This window comes from Medicago sativa, chromosome 4 (assembly GCF_051527215.1).
Source record: "Medicago sativa cultivar Bolivia chromosome 4, Bolivia_mono, whole genome shotgun sequence".
Classification (NCBI taxonomy): domain Eukaryota; kingdom Viridiplantae; phylum Streptophyta; class Magnoliopsida; order Fabales; family Fabaceae; genus Medicago; species Medicago sativa.
In genome coordinates, this window is record NC_140752.1 from 34,739,375 (window position 1) to 34,765,854 (window position 26,480).

At 34.0% G+C, this 26,480-nt stretch overlaps 1 protein-coding gene and 2 pseudogenes across 21 annotated transcripts; 2 read left to right on the plus strand and 1 right to left on the minus strand.

Annotated features, from left to right (window-relative positions):
• Positions 1-2,533: 2,533 nt before the first annotated feature.
• Positions 2,534-5,130, minus strand: LOC146928992 (replication protein A 70 kDa DNA-binding subunit A-like; annotated as a pseudogene).
• Positions 5,131-5,905: 775 nt separating this feature from the next.
• Positions 5,906-11,603, plus strand: LOC146928993 (protein FAR1-RELATED SEQUENCE 5-like; annotated as a pseudogene).
• A 1,435-nt stretch (positions 11,604-13,038) lies between these two features.
• LOC146928994 (uncharacterized) lies at positions 13,039-26,303 on the plus strand. 21 transcript variants are annotated; one of them, XR_015005922.1, is made up of 9 exons: positions 13,039-13,191; positions 13,364-13,438; positions 13,534-13,792; positions 13,894-14,109; positions 14,204-17,272; positions 17,459-17,643; positions 17,736-17,842; positions 17,963-18,085; positions 26,099-26,303. XR_015005922.1 is itself a non-coding variant. In XM_085701115.1 (8 exons), the coding sequence occupies exons 3-7, from the start codon at positions 13,586-13,588 to the stop codon at positions 17,815-17,817; spliced, it is 3,759 nt and encodes a 1,252-aa protein (XP_085557241.1). In that variant the 5' UTR covers positions 13,039-13,191; positions 13,361-13,438; positions 13,534-13,585; the 3' UTR covers positions 17,818-17,842; positions 17,963-18,307. The 21 variants fall into 21 exon arrangements, 14 of the variants coding, with proteins under 14 accessions (XP_085557241.1, XP_085557251.1, XP_085557245.1 ...); XR_015005921.1 differs by having other exon boundaries at positions 13,367-13,438; XR_015005920.1 differs by lacking the exon at positions 13,364-13,438 and adding an exon at positions 21,810-21,945.
• Positions 26,304-26,480: the final 177 nt, after the last annotated feature.

Below are 26,480 nucleotides of genomic sequence, written 5' to 3' on the forward strand. Positions count from 1 at the left end.
TGTTTGATTGGTTGCATCACCTTTCAACCTCATGTTTTGTGTCAATTTGAGTACCTTGACAGTCCTCCATATTTTAGAAGAGCTAACTGTCACCTTAATGATGTCCCCTCTTGATCCGTTTCTGACCACATGTAGAATTTGTCTAAAGTCCCCACCCAAAACAACCACTTTGCCGCCAAATTGTTTCTTCAAGTTTTCCTCATCTTCAACCCTCATAATATCTCTCATGGTTCTATCAAATGCTTCGAAACAAAATTTGTTCATCATTGGAACTTCATCCCATATGAATAAACTGGTTTCCCTCAGAAGTTTAGCTCTAGGACACTGTTGTGTGATGTTGCATGTAGATTTTTGATTTACCACCAACGGAATGGAAAAGGTTGAATGAGATGTTTTACCATTTGGTAACAGCAAAGAAGCAATCCCACTTGAGGCTATATTAAGAACAATCTTGCCTTGAGACCTAATAGCAGCAGATAATGTTTTCCATAAGAATGTCTTCCATGTGCCGCCATATCCATACAAAAAATAAAACTGACCATCACCACATAAAACTGAATTGATGATATCCTGATAACATTATGCTGCTCCTCTGTCAACATACTGATTAATTTTGCATGTAATGCAGCTAACTCTACTTTATCATAATTGAGCTCATCTGCTATGAGTTTGTTCTCATAGGCTAGAACATCAGAATGTATAGCAGGAGGCATAAATTTGTAATCTTTCAACGATCTTCCATTGGCCATCAATAGATTATCAAGTTCAATGAGGCAAAGATTTTTCAATTCATCTTCTGGAATTTGTAATCCAACATTCAGTGGAAAAAGTAAGCAACAATTAGAAGTATTTGTCCTTTCGGTATCCATGGAAAAATAAAATATAATTAAACACAAACCTGGAATATTAAGTGTCTTTCTTCTATGATATAAGATTCCCTCGGACAACAAATGCCAAGTTGAATTCCATACTGTTAATGGCTTGGTCATTGTATACATGATCAACAATCTAACAAACAACAATCGCATTTGAAAACCACTGCCTACAATGCTTGTTTCTAAAATTGCATCGATGAATTCTTTATCATCTTGTAACATACCTAAGGCAGAACATGCATCTTGGAAAGTTGGCAAGACCTTGCCATCAACTGTTTTAATATTGTCATATCCAGTGCAACCTCTTTGCTTTGTTAACAATATCCTCATGTAATACAATTCCCCAGCCCCAATTGGAACATACGTAAGCCTGCCAATACTATAACCTTGCTTCCTTGGTTGCCACCTTCTTTTGTCAGCCAAATAAACAAACTTTGATGGAAATTCTGCATATGTCAATTCACGGCCCTCTTCATAAATCTGATTTGCTCTAAACCAAGCAAGAAACATTGTTGGTGCCATTTCATGGTAATCAACAACTCTTTGGAGATTTTGATTCTCTTTAAAGTTAATTGACTGTTGATTTTCTAAATGAACACCTAAAACAGCATTCTAAAATAAAAATGCATAGTTAGCATGATAGTACTTATGTTATAACATAGATAAAGCATTTTAAGTTAAACTAGATTGATGACCCGTGCGCCGCACGGGTCTTATGAGCTGGAATAACTATTTAATTATGTAATTTAAATTCATAGAAATAATAGTTTGAACCAATATTTAAGAACAAAAAATGATAAGTTCAAGAGAAAAAATTAAAGTTTATGGGATAAGAAGTGGGTGACGGTTTTAGAGATTTGTTAATAAGGTGTAATTAATTAAAGAGCTCTTCTAATATGTTACAAACATTCCATTAAACACAATTACAAATAGTTTATAAAACCAACTCTTCATGGTTTCTACAATTGGCAGTTTACACATTACTCATTCCCTTGTCAAAAATATGCATTAAAAGACTAAAATATTGTACTATTTTTCTTCATCATCATCTCCAATGATTTTCCGAAAGAAAAATAAATATCTTCAATGGGTTGTTGATAAGAGTCCTCCTCAAAATTTATCCACTAATATTATACCTATACAAAAAGGAAAACGAAATGTGATACACAATATATAATACATAAATAACATGGTATAATACAAATTCAATCAAGACATAAGATCCCTTTAACAGGAGTAATTGACCATTGTGTCGCACCTGGTTTGAGCATTTAACAACATAACTATTGGATAAGATTCCTTTAGAAAAGCATATAAAAGTAAAGCTCTCTCCTAAAAGCATAGTAATATTGATCAACATAATGGTGCCAAGTACACGATGTGCTAAATGGTGCCAACTATTGGATAAGATTCCTTTATACGACACGTTTTCTGAGTTAACAATGTGCTTAATGGTGCCAAGTACAACAAAAACAGCATCCTAAAATAAAAATGCATAGTTAGCATGATAGTACTTATGTTATAAACATAGATAAAGCATTTTAAGTTAAATTTGAGGGAGTAACCTGAAAGCAGTCCTTAAGTCCTTGTATAGTAGACCTTTGAGTGCTATACATAAATTCATGCAATAGGTCTGTTGGTTGCTGCCCAGTAATTTTTGATAGTGTCATAGGAGAGTTTGACTCATCATTACCAAGCATTCTAACAATTATTAAAGTTCAAAAATCATATTCATATCATGCATTTTATATTTTAAATTTTGAAACTTGGTGGTTGTTATGTTCTATAAACCTGTTTTTCAACTCAGAGGCTTCAGCACATGCAGGATTATAAATGACCTTGGTACATTGAACACAGTTTTGAATGTGCACCTTATCTACAAAAATGCATATAAAAAAAATATGAGAAAATCATTCAAAACTTAACTTATTAAAAAATAACAATACATGAGGTTAGATTCAACCTTGGAAGCTCTTGACCTTTCCAAGTTGCACAAAAACTACGGTATTTTGTGTTTCCCCAGATGCCAAGAAAGAGTTTAAGTCATCCACATAACTTCCAAAAAGTGTGCATTGAATTTTATGGCTGCATTTTAAGAGAGAAAAAAAAAAGTTAACATTGATTTTAAATGTTAGCAAAGTGTACAATAATTGTAGATGAGTGAAAATATGTAAGTGAAGTTAATGACTTGTACCCATCAGCCTCAAGTGCGATAACATTCAGTTTGGTGATTTTTCCATTGCACTTATATTGGCGTTCTGTACCCACACCAGTCAACATTCCAGCAACATCTATATATGAAATAAAATTCAAAGAATATAACCATCAATGTTATCAAGAAAAAAATGGCTTAAAAAAATAAAAGTAATGAAATTTATATGTTAAGTTATTTATTACTAACCCACTAAGTAATCTTGATCATATGTTCCATCACATATCTTAGGAATTGGAACAAAATCGAAGGGTGAACCACGAACAGCACCAACAGATAGTTCAAAAAGCTTAGTGGAAATTTGAAAGCTCAGCTTATATGGATGTCTAGTGGTTTTGTAATCGCCACCACTAGCAGCAACATCCATGTTTTCAAGAGCATAAACTTTTCCTTCAGTGACTTGGGATTGAAACTTATAAAGCAGTGTTTTCCTAATGGTAGCATGAATTCTACCTCCCTGAAAACATATTTTAAAAGTTAAAGTTTAATTTTTTAAAATATTTCACAACACTAATATATTTTGTATCATGTCATAGTATCATAACTTCATATAAATGTAGTATCATTTTTTAAAGTAGTTTACAATTCTTTTACATCATGTTTTGTTAAGATTAAAACTTGTAATTTAAATTCAAAAATAATGAACTGGAGCTTGAGTTTAAGTAAAGAAAATAAGTAAAGGAAAAAAAATGATATATGTAATAAAAATGTTAACCTCAGAATCCATGAGCACCATTTCAACAGAAAATGGTAAATTGTTTCTGTTAAAGTCCCTAACGGCCCACAACCTCAGAACTTTTGCTCTTAAACACCAAGATGATTTAGAAGAGTTTATCTCAGAGATGTTTTGAAATTTATGCGCCATTGCAAAATTAAACTGAAAGTGAAAAGAGTTTTTGAAACAAATAAGATTTTCAAAAATATAAAAATAAGAGAGAGGTTTCTGAAAAGTTTCTGAAGTTAAGGTGAAGATTTGAGTTCTACATCTATCAATTTATAGAACCCTAAAACTACAGAAAGGGGGAAAACGAAATTTGAATTGAAATTTGAATCCAAGACTTACATGGGCGGGAAGAAAAATGTGGTCTCTCCCAGCTGTGTTTTCATTGACATGAATGGAAGGTCTTAGAGGGTCAATCGAGTAGCAGCAGAGAAGGAATTCAGAAATTGAAATGAAAAGGGTAATTTAATGGGGTTATGTGAATTGATTATATTAATTGAAGAATTAAATCTCTTCAATCCATGTTTGTCAACTGAAAAGCATTTGACGTGAATGGAAGGTTACAGAGGTCAATGGATTTGAGAAAAAAAGGAATCCAGGAATTGAAATGAAAAGGGTAATTTAATGGGTTTTGTGAATTGATTATATTAATTGAAGAATTAAATCTCTTCAATCCATGTTTGTCAACTGAAAAGCAATTGATTCTCTGCATTTGGTGGTAAAGGAAAAGAGTCGTGAAAATATTTCACTATAATAGAAGCTAGGAAGGAGATGAAGTCTGCTTAGGTCAAATGTATCTAAGTTGAGTAATTTTCTTTTGGCAATTGGTGTGGTCGATGAATGCTAGCTGTAGAAAAATAAGTTGGGCCAGCAATTCATATTGGGCTGAGCCATTTAATGTATGAGAGTCCAATTAGATTATTTTTTAGGAGTATGTTGTCTTTACAAAAAAAGGCTATAAGTAGTATGAAAAAAGAAGGTTTTAGATTGTTGATTCTTTGTAGTTGATGTGATAGATTGACACTTGTCAAAATATGCCTAAAACAGGGAACCAAAAAGTCTAATATTAAGATTTTTCTTTTTGATGGAGGGCGACCTTTATGTTTAACCCGCAATGGACTGTGAATTTTTGTTCCAATATTGTTTGGATTTGAGTCACCATTGAAACTTCCTTTAACATTTTCAGTTGTAGCATTCCTGATGGGTAAATCAGAAGTAAACTGATGTAGTATTTCATGGAGGTCCACATATGTGTCTTCAAACTCGGCCGCTATTTCAGCAACCTCATAGAAGTGCTTGCATAACTTGTCAAACATGTCCATTTGTGGCTTTAATTGTGTTACACAATAATTGCTCTTAATATATGTATGCTTCCTTTTAATATTTTTGTTCCATTTAGTTAAAACATACTTCTTTGGTAGTTTTTAACCCTCTCTTGAGCACACACACATAACACGTGCCGACACAAAATACCTCTAAATTCAAACAATGAGCATTCACAACTGACATCATGGTTTTCTCGATTAAACACAACTTTAAATACATATTTTTTTGTTCTATCTCCAACGTCCTTCAACACATGATATGTGGCAAAGCAGCCCTCCACAGTGTTCAATGAGGAAGCACAATTCATTTTAGATCTAAATTCAACTTAAAGCTCCTTAAATTTAGCATGAGTGTACTGGCCTTGAAATTGTTTTTCAATTAACGAGTTTGATCCGCAAGAAATTGTGGTATTCATCGAAGTAAAATCTGCTTCAAATTCTTTTTCTGCTCGACTTTGGAGAGCATTATCATATTGTTTTACAAATTGATTTAGACTTGTCGTTGAATTTATATAACCATCAAAGAAAGCATGTATACTCTCAGTTCGCTGAGTTGTTGACATACCAGCCCAAAAACATTTTCTTAACAAGATTAGTACCCATCTATGAAGCTTGTTATACAACCCAGTCAACCAATGATTCTCTTGAAGCTCAATTTTTTCAATGAAGGAACATCATTTCTCTTCAAAATCATCTATTGTAAACATATCATAAACAACATCTTTCATTGCAAATTTAATCCTTTTATAATCACCATATCCGCTGACTTTTTAATTCATGGCTTTGTTGAATGCTAGGAAAGCATCCTATTGGTATTGTGACTGACCAATGTAAGGCAATGCAAAATGATATTGAGGTAATTTTCCTTAGAACTCGTCACGGGTGGTGTTTATGGCATATAACGAAAAAAATTGCTAAAAAACTCAGCGGATATGGTGAATATAAAAGAATTAAGTTTGCAATAAAAGAAGTTGTTTATGATACGTTTACAATAGATGATTTTGAAGAGAAATGGTGTTCCTTCATTGAAAAATTTGAGCTTCAAAAGAATCGTTGGTTGAGTGGGTTGTATAACGAGCGTCATAAATGGGTACCAACCTTGTTAAGAAAATGTTTTTGGACAGATATGTCAACAACTCAGCGAAGTGAGAGTATACATACATTCTTTGATGGTTATATCAATTCAACGACAAGTCTAAATCAATTTGTAAAACAATATGATAATGCTCTCCAAAGTCGAGCAGAAAAAGAATTTGAAGCAGATTTTAATTCGATGAATACCACAATTTCTTGCGGATCAAACTCGTCAATTGAAAAGCAATTCCAAGGTCAGTACATTCATGCTAAATTTAAGGAGCTTCAAGTTGAATTTAGATCTAAAATGAATTGTGCTTCCTCATTGAACACTGTGGAGGGCTGCTTTGCCACGTATCATGTCTTGGAGGACGTGTTAGTTGGAGATAGAACAAAAGAACAAGTATTTAAAGTTGTGTTTAATCGAGAAAACCATGATGTCAGTTGTGAATGCTCGTTGTTTGAATTTAGAGGTATTTTGTGTCAGCATGTGTTATGTGTGTGTGCTCAAGAGAGGAGTAAAAACGTACTAGAAAAGTATGTTTTAACTAAATGGAACAAAAATATTAAAAGGAAGCATACATATATTAATAGCAGTTATTGTGTGACACAATTGAAGCCACAAATGGACAGGTTTGACAAGTTATGCAAGCACTTCTACGAGGTTGCTGAAATAACGGCTTAGTTTGAAGACAAATATGTGGACCTCCATGAAATACTACATCAATTTACTTCTGATTTACCCATCAGGAATGCTACAACTAAAAATGTTAAAGGAAGTTTCAATGGTGACTCAAATCCAAACAATGGAAAAAAAAAACACAGTCCATTGCGGGTTAAACGTAAAGGTCGCATTCCATCAAAAAGAAAAATATCTATACATGTAAAAGTTGCGAAGAGGCTAAGTAATCTACCCAAGCAGAGTGATGATAGAGGGATTAATGTATGTTTTATTTGATTTAGAAGTTTTGTAATCACCATGTATATATGGATTGCATCTTAATTTTTTGTTTGTCCAATTTGTAGGATACCAATACTGAAAGAGTAACAAATCAGTTTGACAGCAACATCTGCATAGAATCATCTCTTGATGTTGTTAGTGGTGGAATTTTGATGGATGTAAGTACAATGATAGTTAAATAGCATGGACAAGTCTATTATTTTTTGTACAAAAGCTAATGCACTCATTGTTAAGTAGATGAAGTGACCCTTGTGTGTATAGAACAAGACTTTTATAACTATGATATTGTGTTTTTTGGTCGCCAAATCATGGCGACAAGGTCAACACATGGCTATGAATTTCGTTATTTTTTTTGGGAAAACATGATTGTAAAGTTAACATTAGGTACAATGCTAGTTAACTTATGTAATTTAATGTTTGTAAGGTTAACATAAGGTACAATATTAGTTAACTTATATCGTAAAGTTGGGAAAAAGTTCTATTTTGTGATGTACTTAATCAACCATTTACATGGTGTGGTTTTGGAAGTTGTAAATGGTATGGTTGTAATGGACAAATTAGTGAACAATATAAGGTAGCAATGTTATTTTACAATTCCTATCAAAACTTTGAAATTAGTTAATATTAAACTTCACACAATTTATCATCAAGATACTAGATGACTGAAATTGAATAGGTCATAAAATAGCCACTTAATAAATTTCAATTTTGCATTATTGTTTTAAACAACCACAAAATAGGTCAAAAAGTGTAACAAAATAACCCTACGAAAAAAACAAATAACGTTACTTTAAATACACTTGAGAACATCCATTTTTCCTTAAAACCTACGTACATGAGTAACAAAAAATATCCATGACAAAAAAATAAAATAATGATTGCCCAATTCTTTTCTTCACATTCAATAACTTGACCTTCAGCTTCTCAATTTTCTTATTACTCATCTCCTTTATTATGTCTGAACATATACAAGCTTGTTAAGCTGGTGTTGTTTCAGATAATCCATATAAAGAAGACGCAATTGGTAGAAAATTCATAACTTGACCTTTTTTATTCTTTGATATAGACAAATTTATTAACAGTGCATGAGAAAAATGAGCAAACACACACTTCACAACAAAACGGACACACACAACAGTAAGAAAGTGAAGCCACGACATCTCAACATTTAGTTGAAAACAACAGAGAATGCAGACCGCAAAAGCTGAAAACAATCATACCGAAACAACAATATACAACACTAGCGGCAAAACTAGAACCAAAATAGTGACCCAACCTATTTTTTTAATTGCGCCCATTTGGATTTGGAAGAGGTTGTACACATTTTTTCACTGTAAAAGGCAAACACAATAATGAAATAAATCAACACAATGTCCATAGCTTCACACCAGATAACATGAAGCAAAAGAAAACTTAAACAAACTTTCAAACATGTTCAATAACAAAAGAAATATAATTTCAAAGGCAAATTAAATGTTTTACCTTTTTATTTTTAACACCCGTAGCATAGCCATCAAAATGCAGAGAAAACAAAATCAGTAGCACAAAACATCAATGAGAATGAAAAGATTGAACTCCAACACACCACAACACAACACCATATTGAACTCAAAGAGATTTAACATCAACATAATACAATATACACAGACTACATGATGACCGGCGACGACGTCTTTGTTACCAACGCCGGTGAATACTACCAGATTTCAGATAGAGAGTGAGAACACACGGATCTCCATGATGATGGCCGGCGACGTACCTCAAACGAACGTCGAGCAAAATAAAATGGGCATCATGGCGGTGGTCGATGGCTGATAGTGGCGAAAGGCAGAGATACATGATTTTCAGAGAGAGAAGAGAAGCCACAGATCTAGGTTTTAATGAGGGGGAAAATACAGAATTATCCTTAGTGTCGTATTTGTGTTTCTATTTTTGTGTCCATTTATTCTTTTTGATGGAAAAAATATTGGTATTGAGTAACAGTGTATATGGTGTCCTATATTTGTCTCTATTTTTGTATTTACTTATCATTTTTGTTTCGTGGTTAGTATTTATTGAAATTATAATATAATCTTGCATTTAGTTGGTCAAAATACACGATAAAATAATCTTTAAATCCTTAAAAAGAAATATTTAAATAATGACAGTAACTCTTTTTTATAAGGTTTGATATGAAAGTAAGTATTTGTAAAACCTAATATGACAATCCTTGTGAGTTTAGCTCAGTTGGTATGAACAATGCATAATATATGTAAGGTCAGAGTTCAAATCCCAGCTACCACCAAAAAATAAAAAACTAATAGGAGAGTAAATAAGTATATTAATAGGATGATATGGCAATATTAGCTGAGCGTCTTAATGTTAAGAACTATTTTGATTACTTTAATGAACAATCAATGAATATTTTAAAATTTTGATACTGTTTACCGATGTTTTCGGCAAACTATGGTCTAGTTCTGATTATTACAAGCGAAACAGAACTAGAAATCTCAGGACATGTTGTGCAAAAGTTTTGATCGAAAACATTTTGAAGAAGGCCACGAAATGCACTCAGGTTACTTAGATAATATTTTAAAATTTTGATACTGTTTACCGGTGTTTTCGGCAAACTACGGTCTAGTTCTGATTATTACAAGCGAAATAGAACTAGAAATCTCAGGACATGTTGTGCAAAAGTTTTGATCGAAAACGGTTTGAAGAAGGCCACGAAATGCACTCAGGTTACTTAGAGAGCAGGACATGTTTTAGAGTAAAAAGGGCACCGTCTCTCGACAGGTTTGAGGTTGCAAGTAAAAGCAAGATAAAATTAAAGGAAAGGGTAAAAGTTTAAACGCATAAACTTATAGGAAATGTAAAATGCATTGCATTAAACGTAAAATGGTTTACAAATCAGTTTACATACATTCTGTATAACTCGTTTCCCTATGCGCCAATAGTTTGAGTGTTGTAGAATTTCTATAAATGGTTTGCGACCCATTTTCCGACTAGGAAACTCTTATTTATACATAAAGAAAATAACTGGCAAAAGACTGATCCCATGATCAACACTTCCTCCATCTTAGACAACCGCCTGTCCCCACGTTTCCACTATGGAAACTGCCTTTGAGCTCGAAATCGTATCTTTCCTGACTTGATTACCTGACTTCAACGTAATTACGCTTTTACCCCTGCTCTTTCGAACTCTTGATCATGCACGCTAGGCTTGCTATCTTGTTGAAATCCTCAATTTAAAATGAGAAAGTCTTCGACTCCTGCAAAGTTAAAAGTCAACCAAATGTTGACCTCATTAAATGAGCCTGTCGAAATTAAAGGCTAACAGATACATTGAAACACGATTATCGTAATCGATTACACATTTAGTGACGAAGATGATTATTTACCTCAAATTATATTTTATCAATTAATTTTGAAAAATTGTAATATCAACAAGGGCTAAAAATAGTTTTTGTGAATATCCATTTGGGAGAGGTTTAAAAATTGCCAAGTAAGGGTTAAATTAAAATATCTAAAAATAATCCTTGTAAGTTGCTAAAATATGAATTATTCAAAATTCAATTAGTGACATGTGTGCTTTTTTATTTTACTATTTTTAGACCTCGTCAAAATGAAAAAGACTATTTGAGATATTAAATCGAAAAATATATGTTTGGTGATCTTTGTTGAACCAAAATGGGTTCTGTATTGCACTTAAAAACAAAGCAGCTGAAGGAACTTCTGATGCTGCTCTACTAGAAGCACAAGCTGCTGAGGTGGAAACAAAGGTTCCTAAACTTCTTGGTGATCTGAGAGAACATCAGAAGCTAGAAGACCAGAGACCACTTATGACAAAGGTACTTTCAGAGCCTTCCCTGAATGTAAATCTAGTTAATTCTGAAGTTCTTCCATTCCCCAAACCTCACAAAAAGCCTCTTCATCAAAATTACTTACACCACCTTCCTCATCAAACCTATCATCATCATCATTTGAACACATATCTTCTAAACACACACCATCACCAATCACCATTTACCAACCTCTGAATATGGTTTAGCTAATCTCACTCATTCACGTGTCTGATGGTTCATCTGATGATGAATCAGAGATGAAGACATTTATGAAAAGGTTAAATCATCAACTTATATAAAAAAATTTGATACTTTGTATAAAGAGTCGAGACAAACAACAACAATAGATGAGCTGGAGAAACATATGTCTGATGAACTTCTAGCTCAAACCTCCACCAAACTTGACCAGGTTATTAAAGTAACCCCTTTAAACTTTGTTAGACCCCTTCCCTTACCTGGACTACCCACTCAAATACCTCAAACTATACAGGTAAGTGTTGTCTATGACACACTTATTAACCAAGTCAGATGCAGAAAGAATCGTTGACATTGATTCAACTGGTGCTGCGTCAGACTCCCCTCAACCTCAACCTGAACAAGAAACAACCTAGCCTGAACTGAAACTCTTCCAAATAATTGTTCAGAAGCTTCAACCAACCTGACACTGAACACGAAATCAGTCCATCAAATGCTATCCCCCAAACAACTTAACCTAACCCAGCAGAAATTGCACCTCTATCCCACACAATTGTACTTTGCTATTCAGATGTTGATACAGACAATCTAAAACATTGTCACTCCCTTTTCTATTGTCAAACACTCTTATGCAATTTATATTTTATAGGGTGAAATATGATTTTACTTCCTATAGATATATCATCTTTTCGTTTTAGTCCTTCTAAAAGTTTTCTTCAAATTTTAGTCTCCCAAAAGTTTTTCATCTTCACACTTTCGACCTTCTTTGAAGTAAAATTATATGTATAATTCATATTTTTGAATAAAATTTTGCAATTTTTTTTTATAATATTCTATGAGTCTCTCCCAAAAAAATTATAATTTTTTAACAAAACATGAGTTAAATATAAATTTTTATAATTGTTGGACGTTAAAAATTCATATTTAATTTATGTTTTGTTAAAAAATTCTATTTTTTTTAAAAAGATTTTTACAATAGTCTACAAATTTATGCATAATTTCATTAAAAAAAAAATACATGAGTTGATTTAAAAATAGAGACAAAAAATGTTGATCGAAAATTTTATAGAAACTAAATATCAATTTTTGTTAAAGGACTAAAATAAAATTTAATATATTTATAGAGAACAAATACATATTTAACTTTATATATAGGTTCAAAAATTCTCATTTTACATTATTTCATAATCCAAAAGTAGGGTGACAGAATAATAGAGGGCGGAGGTAAGAATTTCTCAAATAATTTTAAAGTTAGGGTTAAATATGTTTTTGGTCCCTATAAATATGTCAACTTTTCGTTTTAGTCCCTCTAAAATTTTCCTTCAACTTTTAATCCCTATAAAATTTTCAATTTTCACTTTTGGTCCCTCTTTTAAAGTAAACTCATATATAAAATTCATATTTTTTAATAAAATTTTCCAGAAAAATTCAAAATATTATAAGAATCACTCCAAAAAAAATTTAGAATTTTTTAACAAAACATGAATTTAATATGAATTTTTATATTTTTTACGGTTAAAAATTCATATTTAATTTGTGTTTTGTTAAAAAATTCTAATTTTTTTCAGGAAATTGTTTTAGAATATTTTATACATTTCTGCACAATTTCATTAAAAAATACATAAATTAAGTTGAAAATAGGGACCAAAAGTAGTGATTGAAAGTTTTATAGGGACCAAAAGTTGAAGGAAAATTTTAGAAGGACTAAAACGAAAAGTTGACATATTTATAGGGACCAAAAACATATTTAACCCTTAAAGTTATATTAGCATTGGGGAATCAGCAACGCCGTCGTTTCAATGAATCCGAAGTGGGGTTTTATATTAGCGAAGCTAGGGGGGTGCAACCAACACACACCATCCTTGTGACTTGTCTGTTTTCTTCACCTTCACCAATAAAAAACGCATTACTGAACTTTCTTCCTCGTTTCCGCCACCCCCTTCTCTCTCTCCCCCCCTCCGCAACGCAATCTTGCTCCAAACTCTTCGATCTCTCAACTTTCCGGTAACCGTTTCTCAATTCATTTCAACTCTTTCATACCTAAAAACACGATCTTCCACAATTTTCTTTTTTCTCATTGAAATTTTTTCAGTAGCAGGTTTCATTTCAACTCTTTCATACCTAAAAACACGATCTTCCACAATTTTCTTTTTTCTCATTGAAATTTTTTCAGTAGCAGGTTTTGTTTTTCGTGTTGAATCGATAACATTTTCACATAACTCTGTCACCGAATCATCGCAAAATCTGTTAGGTTTAACCTATAATCGTTTTCATTCGAGGTTTTTATTTTGCATGTTAAGTGTTCGATGTTTTGACTGAATGAATTTATTGTGGTTTTGTAATTAGGTTTATGCATGATTGGAGGTGAAGCTGTGATTTGATTATATAGTTGTTCAAAATGGGTTTTGATAATGAATGCATAATCAATATTCAATCACTTGCTGGAGAGTATTTTTGTCCGGTTTGTCGCCTTCTCGTGTTTCCGAATGAAGCTTTGCAGTCACAATGCACTCATTTATACTGCAAACCATGTTTGACGTATGTCGTCGGTACCACCAGGGCGTGTCCTTATGATGGTTATTTGGTCACCGAGGCCGATTCAAAGGTTCGAATGTTGTTATGTGTAATGTGCTATGTGTAATGTTTTCTTTTGTTTTTTTGTCGGTGTTTATGAATTTGTGTTTTGGGTTGTTTAATTGGTTGCAGCCGTTGATTGAGTCGAATAAGACATTGGCGGAAACCATTGGGAAAATAGCTGTTCATTGTTTGTATCATAGGAGTGGATGTTCATGGCAAGGAACTTTGTCTGATTGTACGTCTCATTGTAAAGGATGTTCTTTTGGAAATTATCCTGTTGTTTGCAACAGGTGCGGGCTTCAAATAGTGCATCGTCAAGTAGAAGAACATGCACAGACTTGTTCGGTAAGTGTTGTGTTTATGTGTATATGCATTTATATGTTTTTTCCGTCTATGGTTCGTAGACTGGTTCTTAAATCTTATGCTTGCTAATTGGCAGGGTCAGCTGCAGACGGGGGCGGTCACCGGCCAGGATCCTTCAGCTACCAGTGCTACTGCTGTTGCATCTACTGATCAGACCCAGGTTGCGGCTCCAGTTGTGGCAACTGCTTCGCAACCTGCGACTTCTCAAACAGTTGTTGCTACTACTGCAGCTGGGCATGTTCCGAATCAGCTACCAAACCCGGCATCTCAAACCCAAGCTTTAGGTCAAACTGTTGTGCAGCCAACGGCGGAGCAATGGTATCAACAGCAGCAACAATATCAACAATACTACCAGCAATACCCCGGACAAGATCCATACCAACAGCAGTATCAACAGTATTACCCCTATCAACAGTCTGCTGTTCCACAATACCAACAGGCCTATGTCCAGCCTCAACCTCAGCCACAGCCACAGACACAGCCACAGCCCCAGTTGCAGGCTCAACTTCCAGCACAGCCTCAGGTTCAAGGACTGTCTCAGCCAGTGTCACATGTGCAGACTCCTGTGGCCTCACAATCTCAGAATCAGATGCAAGTTCCCCAACAACCACAGCAGCTTCAACCTGCTGTACAGCCACATGGGCAGATGAGTCACCCACCTGGCCACGGTCAAGCCTTCCCTCAGCCTCAGTCTTATCCTTACCCTCAAGTTCAGCCTCATTCTGGGCAACCTCAACCTCAACAACATACTCAAATCCCTCCTTATCAGCAACCTCATCCTCAAATGCAGCATTCACAGCCTCAAAATCAGCAACCAGTTCAGAAGTATCCTGTCCCTCAACCTCAACAACAAATGCAACCTAATAATGCTCCAGTTCAACATCCTTCTCAGCCTCAGATGCAATCTCACCAACCCATGAATCCTAATGTACAACCTCAAGTGCAAAATGCAATGTCACATGCAGTGACAGGGAATCACTCTTATCCCCAACCTCTGCCTCATCAGAATGTGCAAATGGGAGCCCCTCAATCTAATATGCACTTGAATCCCCAAAGCGGGCCTCAACTCCCGGGCCAGCATTCTGTCCAGATGCAGAATCAGTTTCCTCAGCAAACTCCTATGATGCGCCCAAATCAGTCTCATGCTATGTATCCTAACCAACAGCCAGGTTTTATGCCTTCAGCTGTTCAAGGTCAAAACACACCTCTACAACAGCAGCAAGGATATACTCCTAATCAGCCAACTGGACAAACCAACCAACGTCCTATTTTGCAACCGGGTCAACAAATATTACCTCAGCAACCATTTTCACAACACCAGATGCCTATGCCATCTCATCCACGACCGCAAGGTCCAGTACATTCATTTCCCAAGCATGCTTATCCACAGTCGAAGGGTAATACTGCACTATCTCAAAATGCTGTTGGAAGACCTCCCAACCATGCAGGGCATGTACAGCCATTTGCACAATCTGCCAATACAATTCCTGTTAGACCAGGGAATCAGAATTTATTGGTTGGGACCAATAATCAAGTGCATTCAAGGGCACAGGGTGATGTCACAGAGCAACAAACTGACTCTGCCTCTGGGAAACTTGGAAAGAGTGAGTTGAAATCTGAAAGAGAAACAAATTTGAAAGCAACTGAGGTTGGGAGTAAGCAAAATAGCGAAGATCCACACTCTGTGAAGACTTTAGACCCAAATGCTAATGCATTAGAAAATGGTGATACATTGAATAAGAATGTTGAGAAGGGAGAGGCTTCTGAAGGAACCGGGGTTCAACATAATAATAATGATCAATCTGTAATTCAAGGCAATGCGATTCAAGATGGACCTCCACTGAAGGCAGAGATTAAACTCTCTGAATCAGAAACTAATAAGCTGCACAGTGATGACAGATCTCCTTCTGGTGCTGTCAAGCCCGCACCAGCTGTCTCTCAAACCAATGGTGGTCATAGACCTGGCATTGATGAATATAAAGGGGATTTAGCTCAGCCATCTCATCCAGCTTCTTTCCAGCAGAGATCTTCTGCAGTGTTGACATCACAATTGCCACTTCCATCAGGTCCAAATCAGCCTCTCTCTGCAGCAAATGTTTCAACTCTTCTCAGGAATCATGGAACTGCACCTGCTCTTCCTTCAGGACAGCCCTTAAACTCAATGGATAATTTTCAGCCAACCATGTTCAAGCAACCACATGACGCCCAGTTTAATATTCCAGGGCACACCTTTCAACCCCAGCCTCATGGTGGACCCCCTGCAGGACTGTATAACCAAGTTCATGAACCGCCATTCCATACAGGAGCTTCCAATTTTTCTCGAAGTGGAAGGCCACAGTTTGGTGCCCCACCACATAGAGATATGCACGGTGGAATGACAGCCAACTTTCAACCGCATGCCCCTGAAGGTTTTGGTGTGCAGGATGAAAGGTTCAAATCTTTCCAGATTCCTAGTCAACAAAATATTGATAGGAGAGAGTTTGAAGATGATCTCAGGAAATTCCCTAGGCATGAAGCTGGAAAGAGACCACTTGGTTTTCATGATGATGCCATCAATAAACCAGGTTCAACTCTTCATCCTGGTCATATTATTGGACCAGGTCTTGGATATGTGATACATCGTATGGATGGTATGGCTCCAAGAAGTCCTGGTAGTGAATACATTGATATGCCTTCCCGGAGATTGGGGCCCCTCTCTGGTAGTCTTATTGGTAAGTCAGGTATAGATGATTTTGAAGGCAGAACTGCAAGTCGATTAGGTGATTCAGCTAGCATTGCATTCCGTGATGGTCGGTTTCCTCATCCCCCTAGCCATTTGCATAAAGATGAGTTTGATGGTTTTGGTAACTTGCGCATGGGTGAACATCCAAGGAGGGGAAATTTCATTGGTCAGGATGAATTTGCTGGCCATTTCCCAAGAGGTGAACATTTGGGTCCACATGATTTTCCCAGACATTTGCAGCTTGGGGAGCGTATTGGTTTTGGCGATCATCCTGGTCATATGCGGGCCTTTGAACTTAGTGGTTCACGGAGTTTTGAATCTTTTACCAAAGGCAACAGGCCAGGTCATCCACAGCTTGGTGAACCTGGGTTTAGGAGCAGCTTTTCCCTTGCAGGACTTAATAATGATGCTGGATTTTTAACAGTAAGTTTTGATTATTGACATTCATTTTTGTGTGTGTTATTCTTATCAGTTAGATTAGAGTTGGAGACGTTGAAGTTGTGTTGATTGAATGTGGAAGTTTTTGAGGAATGTATTGTGATTGTTGTTTCTTTGTGAATTGAAACAAGGTAATTGGAATTGATTTGTGTTTACTTTTGTGTTTTCCAGGGAGATACCAGGTCGTTTGATAATTTGAGGAGAAGAAAGGCTGCCAGTATGGGGTGGTGCCGGATATGTAAAGTCGACTGTGAAACAGTTGAAGGTTTAGAATTGCATTCTCAAACAAGGGAGCACCAGAAGATGGCCATGGATATAGTTAAAACAATCAAACACAATGCGAAGAAACAAAAACTGTAGGTTTTTTTGTTGCTGTTCTTGATGTTTCATACTTGCGAAAAATTTAAGCTTTCCTGTGAAATATAAACCCTTGGTTAATGTTTTTTAGAATACCCAGTGAACAATCCTCAATTGAAGATGGAAACAAGACACGGGCTACTGGTTTTGAGGGTCATGGAAATAAGCATTGATTGGTTGTGGTTTGTGGTTGTTATGGTACGCTTTCGTGCTGTTTTGTTGAAAGAAGTTGCTATGGCATTATTGCATTTAGCAATGCTCGTCATTCCACTGCCCTTTCCTTTTTCTAAATTATTTACGCTGTTCATGTCATTTCAGGTTGCAGCTATCATGTTAAATGGAAATGCATTTTGGATCTGATGTCCTGTGGCAGTTAAGTCATTTCAAGTTGCAGCTATCGTGTTAAATGGAGATGCTTTTTGGATCTGATGTCCTGTGGCAGTTAAGTTGTTGGTTTTTGAATTTGAAATCCGTACTTCATAACTAGAATAGTTGTCTCAACCTTGGTGCTATTTAGCAGTTTATGTCATTTCATTCTGCATAGGTTACTTACATGCAATTGGTAAGTGCAATTTTTATGGATTGCAATATTTTGTTTTTCAATAGAAGCCTCCTATTGATGATCGTGCATTGATGGTAACTGAATATCCTGGTTTTTCCCTAGTTATTGTTTCTCGATCAACCCTATCAAATTTTCAATATTCCAGGCTGCTATCTTTAGCCTATCTTATCTTTTAGAAAGGGTTCACCCCTTTCGGTGTCTTGGATATTTTTCTTGAAACCCAGGTTTTGTTTTTACTGTGCTATAACAAGGGGACAAAATTGTCATCACAATTTCTATATAAATAGATGCCACTTAAATTTGTCCTTCAATTATTCTATAATTTGCATTCTAAAAGTCAGTTTATATTCAATTTTAAAATTTAGAAAGATAAAAAATTCTATTGATTGGCCATTAAATTTCCTCAACACCCACATCCCGAGAGCTGCAAGCATTGGTTAGATGTGGGGTTCAATGATGTCAAAGGTGCACTGAAGCTGATAGCAATGTACTTACCTTGTTTTCAGGCGACACCCTTTTCGGGAACTTGCCTTTACTTCCCTAGCAAACTTGTAGGTTAAAAGTTGCTGGCAATCCATATTGCTTGTTAAAATTAGGGTTTGACATAAGCCTTGGTTAGAATCACGATAAGTGTGCAGGAATTGTGCCACTTCAGTGATTCCAGTGGTTCTTATTGCAGAACAAAAATATTAAATTAGATTGCAACTGACCTGTTTTGTTCTTGCATGCCACAAGATTAAGGTTGCTTATCCCTGCTTCTGATATTTTTTAATTAAAAAATAAACATATGGACAAGCTGACATTTCTCCTGTAAATTACTTCATCGAAATTAGCCTAGCTGTTCCTATTATTTATTTTACCAAGGTCGAATCTCATCAACATAGTCTTAGCTCTAGTCAAAGATGTATTTCATTAGGAAAGATGCGAACCCAGTCATTAGAAAAAGGGAAGTATTATGGTAAGTATTAAATTTGATGAGAATTTTACCAAGAAATCATTTGTAACTGTGTTAATCACAGCAGATTAATGTTGAGAAGTGAAAACATGAATTGCATTTGATATAAAACAACCAAGAAATCATTTGTAACTAGGTAGTCAATAGCGGTGCCTGAGTGACCATTCTCTTTGCGTTCGCGAATTGCAATTTGTATGGCGGGTTTCGTAAACACAAATGTGATTTATCTGAAAAAACCTATATCTGGAGGAAATTCAGAGTGATCAAAGCAAAAATGGCTGATGCTTAATGCAAACGGGGGCTATCTTTTTCTTCTATTTTTAAAAAGTTTTTTTTTAATTAATGGGAAAACTAGAAAAGAATGTTCAGCATATATATTTTTTTTTGTCTCTCACATTTGAGCAGTTTGAGTGTCACTGCGTCAGGTGTTTAGCTAGCTATTCTATATTATTCATTGATGCAGCTTATCCTTGATGGGAAGTAGTTTAATACATCATTTTTAAAGAGGACTGTAGGCTAAATGGTGGCTGCCAAATTTACTGGCTTTTTACTTGACGAATTTCGTAGCTAAGGCCTAAGAGACTTAAACAACTTTTGGTTTAAAATTATTAATTAACGATTACTGACTCTAGGGGTGTCAAGGAACGAGTTGGGACAAATATTATGTTTCTTACCTGGCCCTAAATTTTAATTGTTAAAAGCTTAAACTTGAATTCAACCCTAGACTAGAGTAAATCTGATGATGTGCAAATCTAATCAAGACCAGGTCGAACACTTTTGAAGTACAAACAAAATAAAATAAAATGATAAAATTATCATATACTTACATATAAAAGAAAAAAAAATTCATGCAATTATTAAATATACCATATATCATAGTTGTCAATAGCAGCAAAAAGTGCTGCGATAGCGGCGGAGCGTTGTGTTGCAGTAGTTATTTTTGTAAAAGCAATAGTACTAGTAGTTAACAATATAAAATAATTATAAAATTGCAAAGTAACATAATTAAATAAAAATAATATTATTTAATAAATAATAGAATAATAATTGAATAGTGTAATAAATAATATTGTAGTTTAAACTAATAGCAACATTTTTACTTGTAATAGTTTAAACTAATAGCAACATTTTTACTTGTAAATAATCAATATTTGTATAAAAATATTTAAATATATAGTATACATTTGATAAATATTTAAATAGCGGCCATCCCGCTACATGCTATCCTGCTATCCCACTTCCCCTATTCGGGATTGACAACTATGTCATATATTTGACCCTAAATAGGTTGTCAGGTCATGAACACCCTGGCTATGATTTAAAGTATAATTTTCTACCAATACAGAGATATGGCAATATGTAGGCTTGTCAAATGGAAAAGTTTACTAGAGAACATGATTTTCAAGTGCTAGAATTGAGTTACAACAATCATAATTGTTTAGAATTATGTGATCCTTGTCATGTACCAGCAATATGTAGAATTGAGTTACAACAATTAAACTTGTATCATTGATCCATGTCATGTACCTCCAATATAGTTTTCCTCTATGTTGGTTTTGAACTGCATTCTAAGCTTTGACAAAACATGACAAATAGATTTTTTAAAAATAAAAAAGCATAAATGACTTTGATGGCAGCTTCAAATCTGACATTTAGGCTTTGTTTGGAGGGGAGGGAGGTCTTTGTTTTGTGTTGTTTGGGGGGGGGGGGGGGGGGGGGGAATATAGAGGAAAATGAGGAAATCTTTCACATTTTTTTTGAAAGAGTATTTTTTTTAGAGAATGATAAACCAATGCTTATGATTCATATATTTTTAATATTAAGAATATTATAACAACATATATTAAATTTGAAGAATTCATATAAACCCTCCTCCAATACAACTTATTAAATTTGAAGAATTCATATAAATCCTCCTCCAATACAACTTATTAGTTCCCCCCCAAATGAGGAGGGTTTTGTATTATGAAGAAAAATTAACCCCCCAAAGCCATCCCCTTCTAATGTTCTCTATTTCGTCCACTTACTCCTTCCTTTTTTCCAAAACCTCTTCCCCTCCAAACTCACAAACAAAGCCTTAGGGTGTGTTGGTTACTTTGGGAGTTGTGTCTAAGGATTACTCCCTCTGGTCCTTATTATAAGAAGAAAAACCAAAAAACATCAAAACCAATGCAATCATTAATTAGTGTAACTTTTTGAATATTTTTACAAATATACCCGCATAAAAAATTGTGAAGTATTAAATACACATATTAATATTAAAAAGACAAACATTAAATAAGGGGTATAAAAGTCTTTTAAACAATAACTACACCTTAAAAGTTGTGACATTTTCTTATAAATAAATAGGACCAAAAACTTTTTTGAAAATTTTCTTATATATAGGACCGGAGGGAGTACTTTAGTACTTGGGGAGTTGTGTCTATGGATTTCTTTAGTTCTTGGAAACCTTTTCCAATTGTTGGAATTCGAAAGGAATGTCATTGTCATCATTTTACTAATATTCATCTAAGATTATTCAACTGTAGTGCAAGTGACCTATAGTCTATATATGGATTCAAATAATATGAAGTGGTGATAGTGGCAATAATTTGAAAATGTTGTCTTCTAATTTAGGGGTTGTTGGATTTTTGTTTTTTTATTCCTAGAATCGCTTCCTAGTTAAAGATTATACCATCTTTCTATCGCAATGTTGGGAGCTTTCATTGAAGTGGTGAGATAGACTTCTTGATTGGCGATTATGGGTCTCAATCTCTACCTAGTCAATGTGTGTTTTTTTATCAGGTTCGTGATTTTCAATCTTAATAATTTATGTTAACAAGTTCCTTATTAACTAAAATAACAGTCTTTACCTTAGCCTGACTGATTTGAATTGTCTATTGAATTATCAGTCTCTCTTGTTGATTCTTTTCCTTCTTTGATTTTTATTTTTATTTTTTTATTTTTTTTTTATTTTTTTTATCAATGGTACTAATTCTATGATCAAGTAGAATAGCTAACCTTCTGCTGCGCTCATTCCGAGACAGTGAACCTCAATTGTCAGTTAGCTCTTTTGAACTCAATTTTAGGAATAACCCCACTTTCAATCCAACCCCCTTTGAACAATAGAACTCTTCAATTGATATTTAGTGATAGATATGAACATTCTAAGTTGCTGCCTACAATAATGGTGATGTCTCTTTTGTGGCAGGATGTAGTTCTTATGAGTCCTAAGTTAGGACTACAACATGAAAACATAATTAGCTTTCTGTAGGAATACGAAACTTTGATCAAGGATCACATAATTTGGAACTTAATGTCGGAAAGCAATTAACAAGTGAATATTTTAGAGATTTTAGGTGGGTGCACTTGAAATGTTACAAAAATTATAGAAACAACTGATGTTTAAATTGAGTTAAAGATGGAAGTAGAACTACTTCTGGACATAAATAAATACATGTTCGTCTGTGATGCTTGCTTCAGTATAGTTTTAGAAACACATAATTTGGTAGAATGTGTAGCTATTTGGGCGGACTAGGAAAGGGGTGATGGGAAGTGGATCCTCACTTGAATTTCTCATGATAATGCCATGTAAAATTAGTTTTCTCACGATATCAACATTTATGAATACATGCATGAAGAGTGACATTTCAGGTCAGTAAAAATCTTTCAGGGCCGTTAGCTCTCTTCCAAAAATTCAACTCTTACAATTAAAAATTATAATAGCATGGCCTTGAATTTGAGAAAATAGAGAATCAAATTTTGAAAAATTTCCCCTTTGGATGGTGATGAAAAATGTAGTGGGGAAGAGAGGCTTGGTTACTATCAAATTTTTAGGGGGGGTAGGGTTGGGTAGCTCAACTGGTTTAAACCAAGGGTTAAGGAGTTGGAGGTCTAGGGTACAAGTCCTGACAAGGAGAAAAAAAGTAACATACTAACATTTGCCATTCAAAAAAAAACAAAAAAACTATCAAATTTTTAATATTCTCAATTGTCTAAATATATTGTAAAATAATATAGAAAAGACTAGAATTTGGGTGGTGGTCTGGCAAAGCTTTAGGAATAAGAAAGGACTTTGGGTGGCGTGTAGAATGTTGGATGATAAACAAGGTGGATACGCTCCATTAGTTATTGCTATTGTGGCTTCTTTGCAATTTTAAAGTACAAGCTTACTTTGAAGCGACAATGAACTAGATAACTAATGGTTTGTTTTTGTTAACCCACCATAAGTAGAGTTTTTGACCCCCACAATGTACCCCAATTTATCCCCACAACTTTGGTTCTGTGTCCCCACTATGAGACCAATTTATGAGTCCGCAGTTGATCATCTGTTTTTTTTATACGGGGTTTGCCCAAATGGACGATTCTAGGATCAAATTTATGTTTTATTTTTTGGGGGAACAGTTATGTTACCTACCAATATGATATAATTTACCATGGCCGTATGAAATGAATTGAATGTGCATGTATTATTGAAGGCTGACCATTGGCCGTGTGAATCCAATATATTGATGGTAGTTATAAAATTGTTAAAGGGCGCCCTAGCTTATGTGCACTGCTCATTGCCTCTTGATTAAATTATTTATTTTGCTCCATTAATGCATCTCAAAACTTATGTTCAATTATTATTATTTTTTGGCTACCTCTGCTCCATATTTATATAATAAAGCAATTTTGAATATTTTCGCACATCTTAAATTTTTTTATTTGGTAATGTGAATGCTAATAATATATTTTTGATTGAACTCTGGTCTTTCAACTCTTGCCACCCTTAGCACAAGTCAGTTGAACTATCCAACATATAGACTGATAAAATTTCAATCAATAAGATATAGTGTGTTGAAATATGTTCGTATTTTTTGTAAATGGATCTGTCTGATTGATTCTTAGGGTTAGGGATGTAAATAGGGTAGGCAGGGAGTACTCTTCCACTCCCTTTCCTTTGTAATACTCGCCATCTCCGTCCTTGTTCCTCGTTCCTCTCTTCGGAGAATACTTCTCCCCCATCTCATGAAGACTTCATAGTTCATAAAAATAGCAAATAACTTGCTCAAATTTAATTAATTTAAAATAAAAAAATAAACACTAATTAAAAAACAAATTTTTCTTAAAAAAATTACATATAAATTTATGTTAATACAGAGGTTGTACACATTTTTTTTAAATTACTAATTTATTTAACTTACATGTTTAAGACTAAAATATGTTTACAAGGGTTTTATAATAATTTTGAGGGAATACCCAAATTCTGTCCCTAAGGGATTGATTTTTTATTTTTGGTTGAGAAAACAGTCTACTAGGATCATGATCCTTTAGGAGTAGGAAAGGGACTGATATCGCTTGTGTGACATTGTGGTGCCAATGTCATGTGACATTGGCCAACCACAATGTGACACATGTCATCCTTTCCTTAAAAAAATAACAAAAAGCAAACCATCCTTATAAAAGAGAGTAGGAAATCAGTTGTCACATTATGGTTGGTCAATGTCAGATGACATTGGGACCACAATGTCACACAAGTGCTACCCGAGTCGGATATAATTAAAAAGAGAAAATTTGTTTTCTACGACTAAAAAGGTTCTACATAGTTTATTCTTCAATAAATCATTTATTATTATTATTATTATTATTTTCTTTAGCATTCAAGCAAAGTCATCTAAAGACAAGAATTATTCAATTAAATATGTACGATAGTTCTCAATTAATTTTTTTTTTTCTCCATAACATATCAAGATGATATCAAAAGTGTACTAAAAAAATAGAATACATGCTATTTAGTTATAGTTGCAGTTTTATATCCATATAGAAGATGAGTGATTTTTAAAAAAAAATAGTTATTTATGTACCTTTTCTATTTCAGAGATCAAACTAAATCATTTTAACTATTATTTAGAGATCAAATGGTCTCTTTTAGATGATCATGCTAATACAGTCTCTTTTGTATTGAAAACAATAATGTCTAAACTACTAAAAAATTTAACAATATTTTTCAATACGACACTGCTATATTTGTTTATTAAACTAATTCCATAAGGACAGGGATAGTTATGGCCAAGTGCAAGTTGGGTGTCCAAATTCTCCCAAAAACTTTAAATAGAAATGTTAAGTGTCTAAATTTTAAATTAAATTTAATATTTTGAACTTAATTATATCAATTAATTTCAAATTTTGAGGCCTCTAAAATGTTAGGATCTAAATCCATGTATATTTTAATTTTAAGAGTTCAAATTTCTCCATATATCAATTGTTAGGATCTAAATTCTTGCATGTATATATTTTGGCGGCCAAAATTTTGCAAAATTAGAACATGGCCTCCAAGATGTTTAGGATGACTTTCCTTTTAATTATTGGGTTGTATGATCCTCTTTCCTGCAATGCATTTGAAGATATTTTTCTCCCTATGGAAAAAAATCCCTGCCCTAACATAACATTCTCCTCAAGGATTTAGGATCCCCTTTCTCACATATAGCAATATTTTTTGAAGATATTTTTCTCCCTATGGAAAAAAATCCCTACCCTGACATAACATTCTCCTCAAGGATTTAGGATCCCCTTTCTCTCACATATAGCAATATTTTTTATATATTTTTTTTGAAGGAGTATAATATTAAATAATTAAACCCTTCAAATGTCACATTATTATATTTTTATTTCTAAAACTTCGGGTATTGAAAAAAATTGAAGTGGGTAATAAATGGAATTGTTGACATCCAACTCCCTCTTCGAACTGTATAATAATAATAATAATAATAATAATAATAATAATTTTTTGAAAGATAATAATAATAATAATAATAATAATAATAATAATAATAATAATAATAATAATAATAATAATAATAATAATAATAATCTTAATTACCAAATGAATTTTGATTCAAGGAAGAACATTAAGTCCCAACTAGTGCCCTAGGTAAATTTTGTATTGTTTACCATTTGATAAAAGTTCACGATGCAGGTAGAGGAACCTTATCTCTATGGCGTTTCCAGCTGGGAGATATCTGCCGAGAATGACTCTTGGAGGATCGAGTTCGTGGCACAAGTTTGAATAGAAAAATGATTTTTTTTGTGGATAAATTTAGTATGGTGTTTTTAATCTTATCGTGCTGTATTGACATAGAAATTTGAAAACTTTCAAATTATGGTTAGAAGCTCTTTTTTTAGATCCTCTTGCAAATAACTCGTATGGCCACCTAAGGAAAAATTGGTAATCACGTAACTTGCATGTGGTGATAAATGATTAAAATTATTAAAATTAACAAACTTTTGAAAGAATTATTTAAATTAATTTGAATCGAAAGAATTGCTATTATTATTTTTATAAAAAAATATAATTTTTA

Coding starts and splice junctions, on each gene's coding strand:
- LOC146928994 (XM_085701115.1), top strand. CDS start 13,586: ATGGGTTTTGATAATGAATGCATAATCAATATTCAATCACTTGCTGGA. Junction 14,110..14,203: donor AACATGCACAGACTTGTTCG/GTAAGTGTTGTG, acceptor GCTAATTGGCAG/GGTCAGCTGCAGACGGGGGC. Junction 17,644..17,735: donor AATGCGAAGAAACAAAAACT/GTAGGTTTTTTT, acceptor AATGTTTTTTAG/AATACCCAGTGAACAATCCT.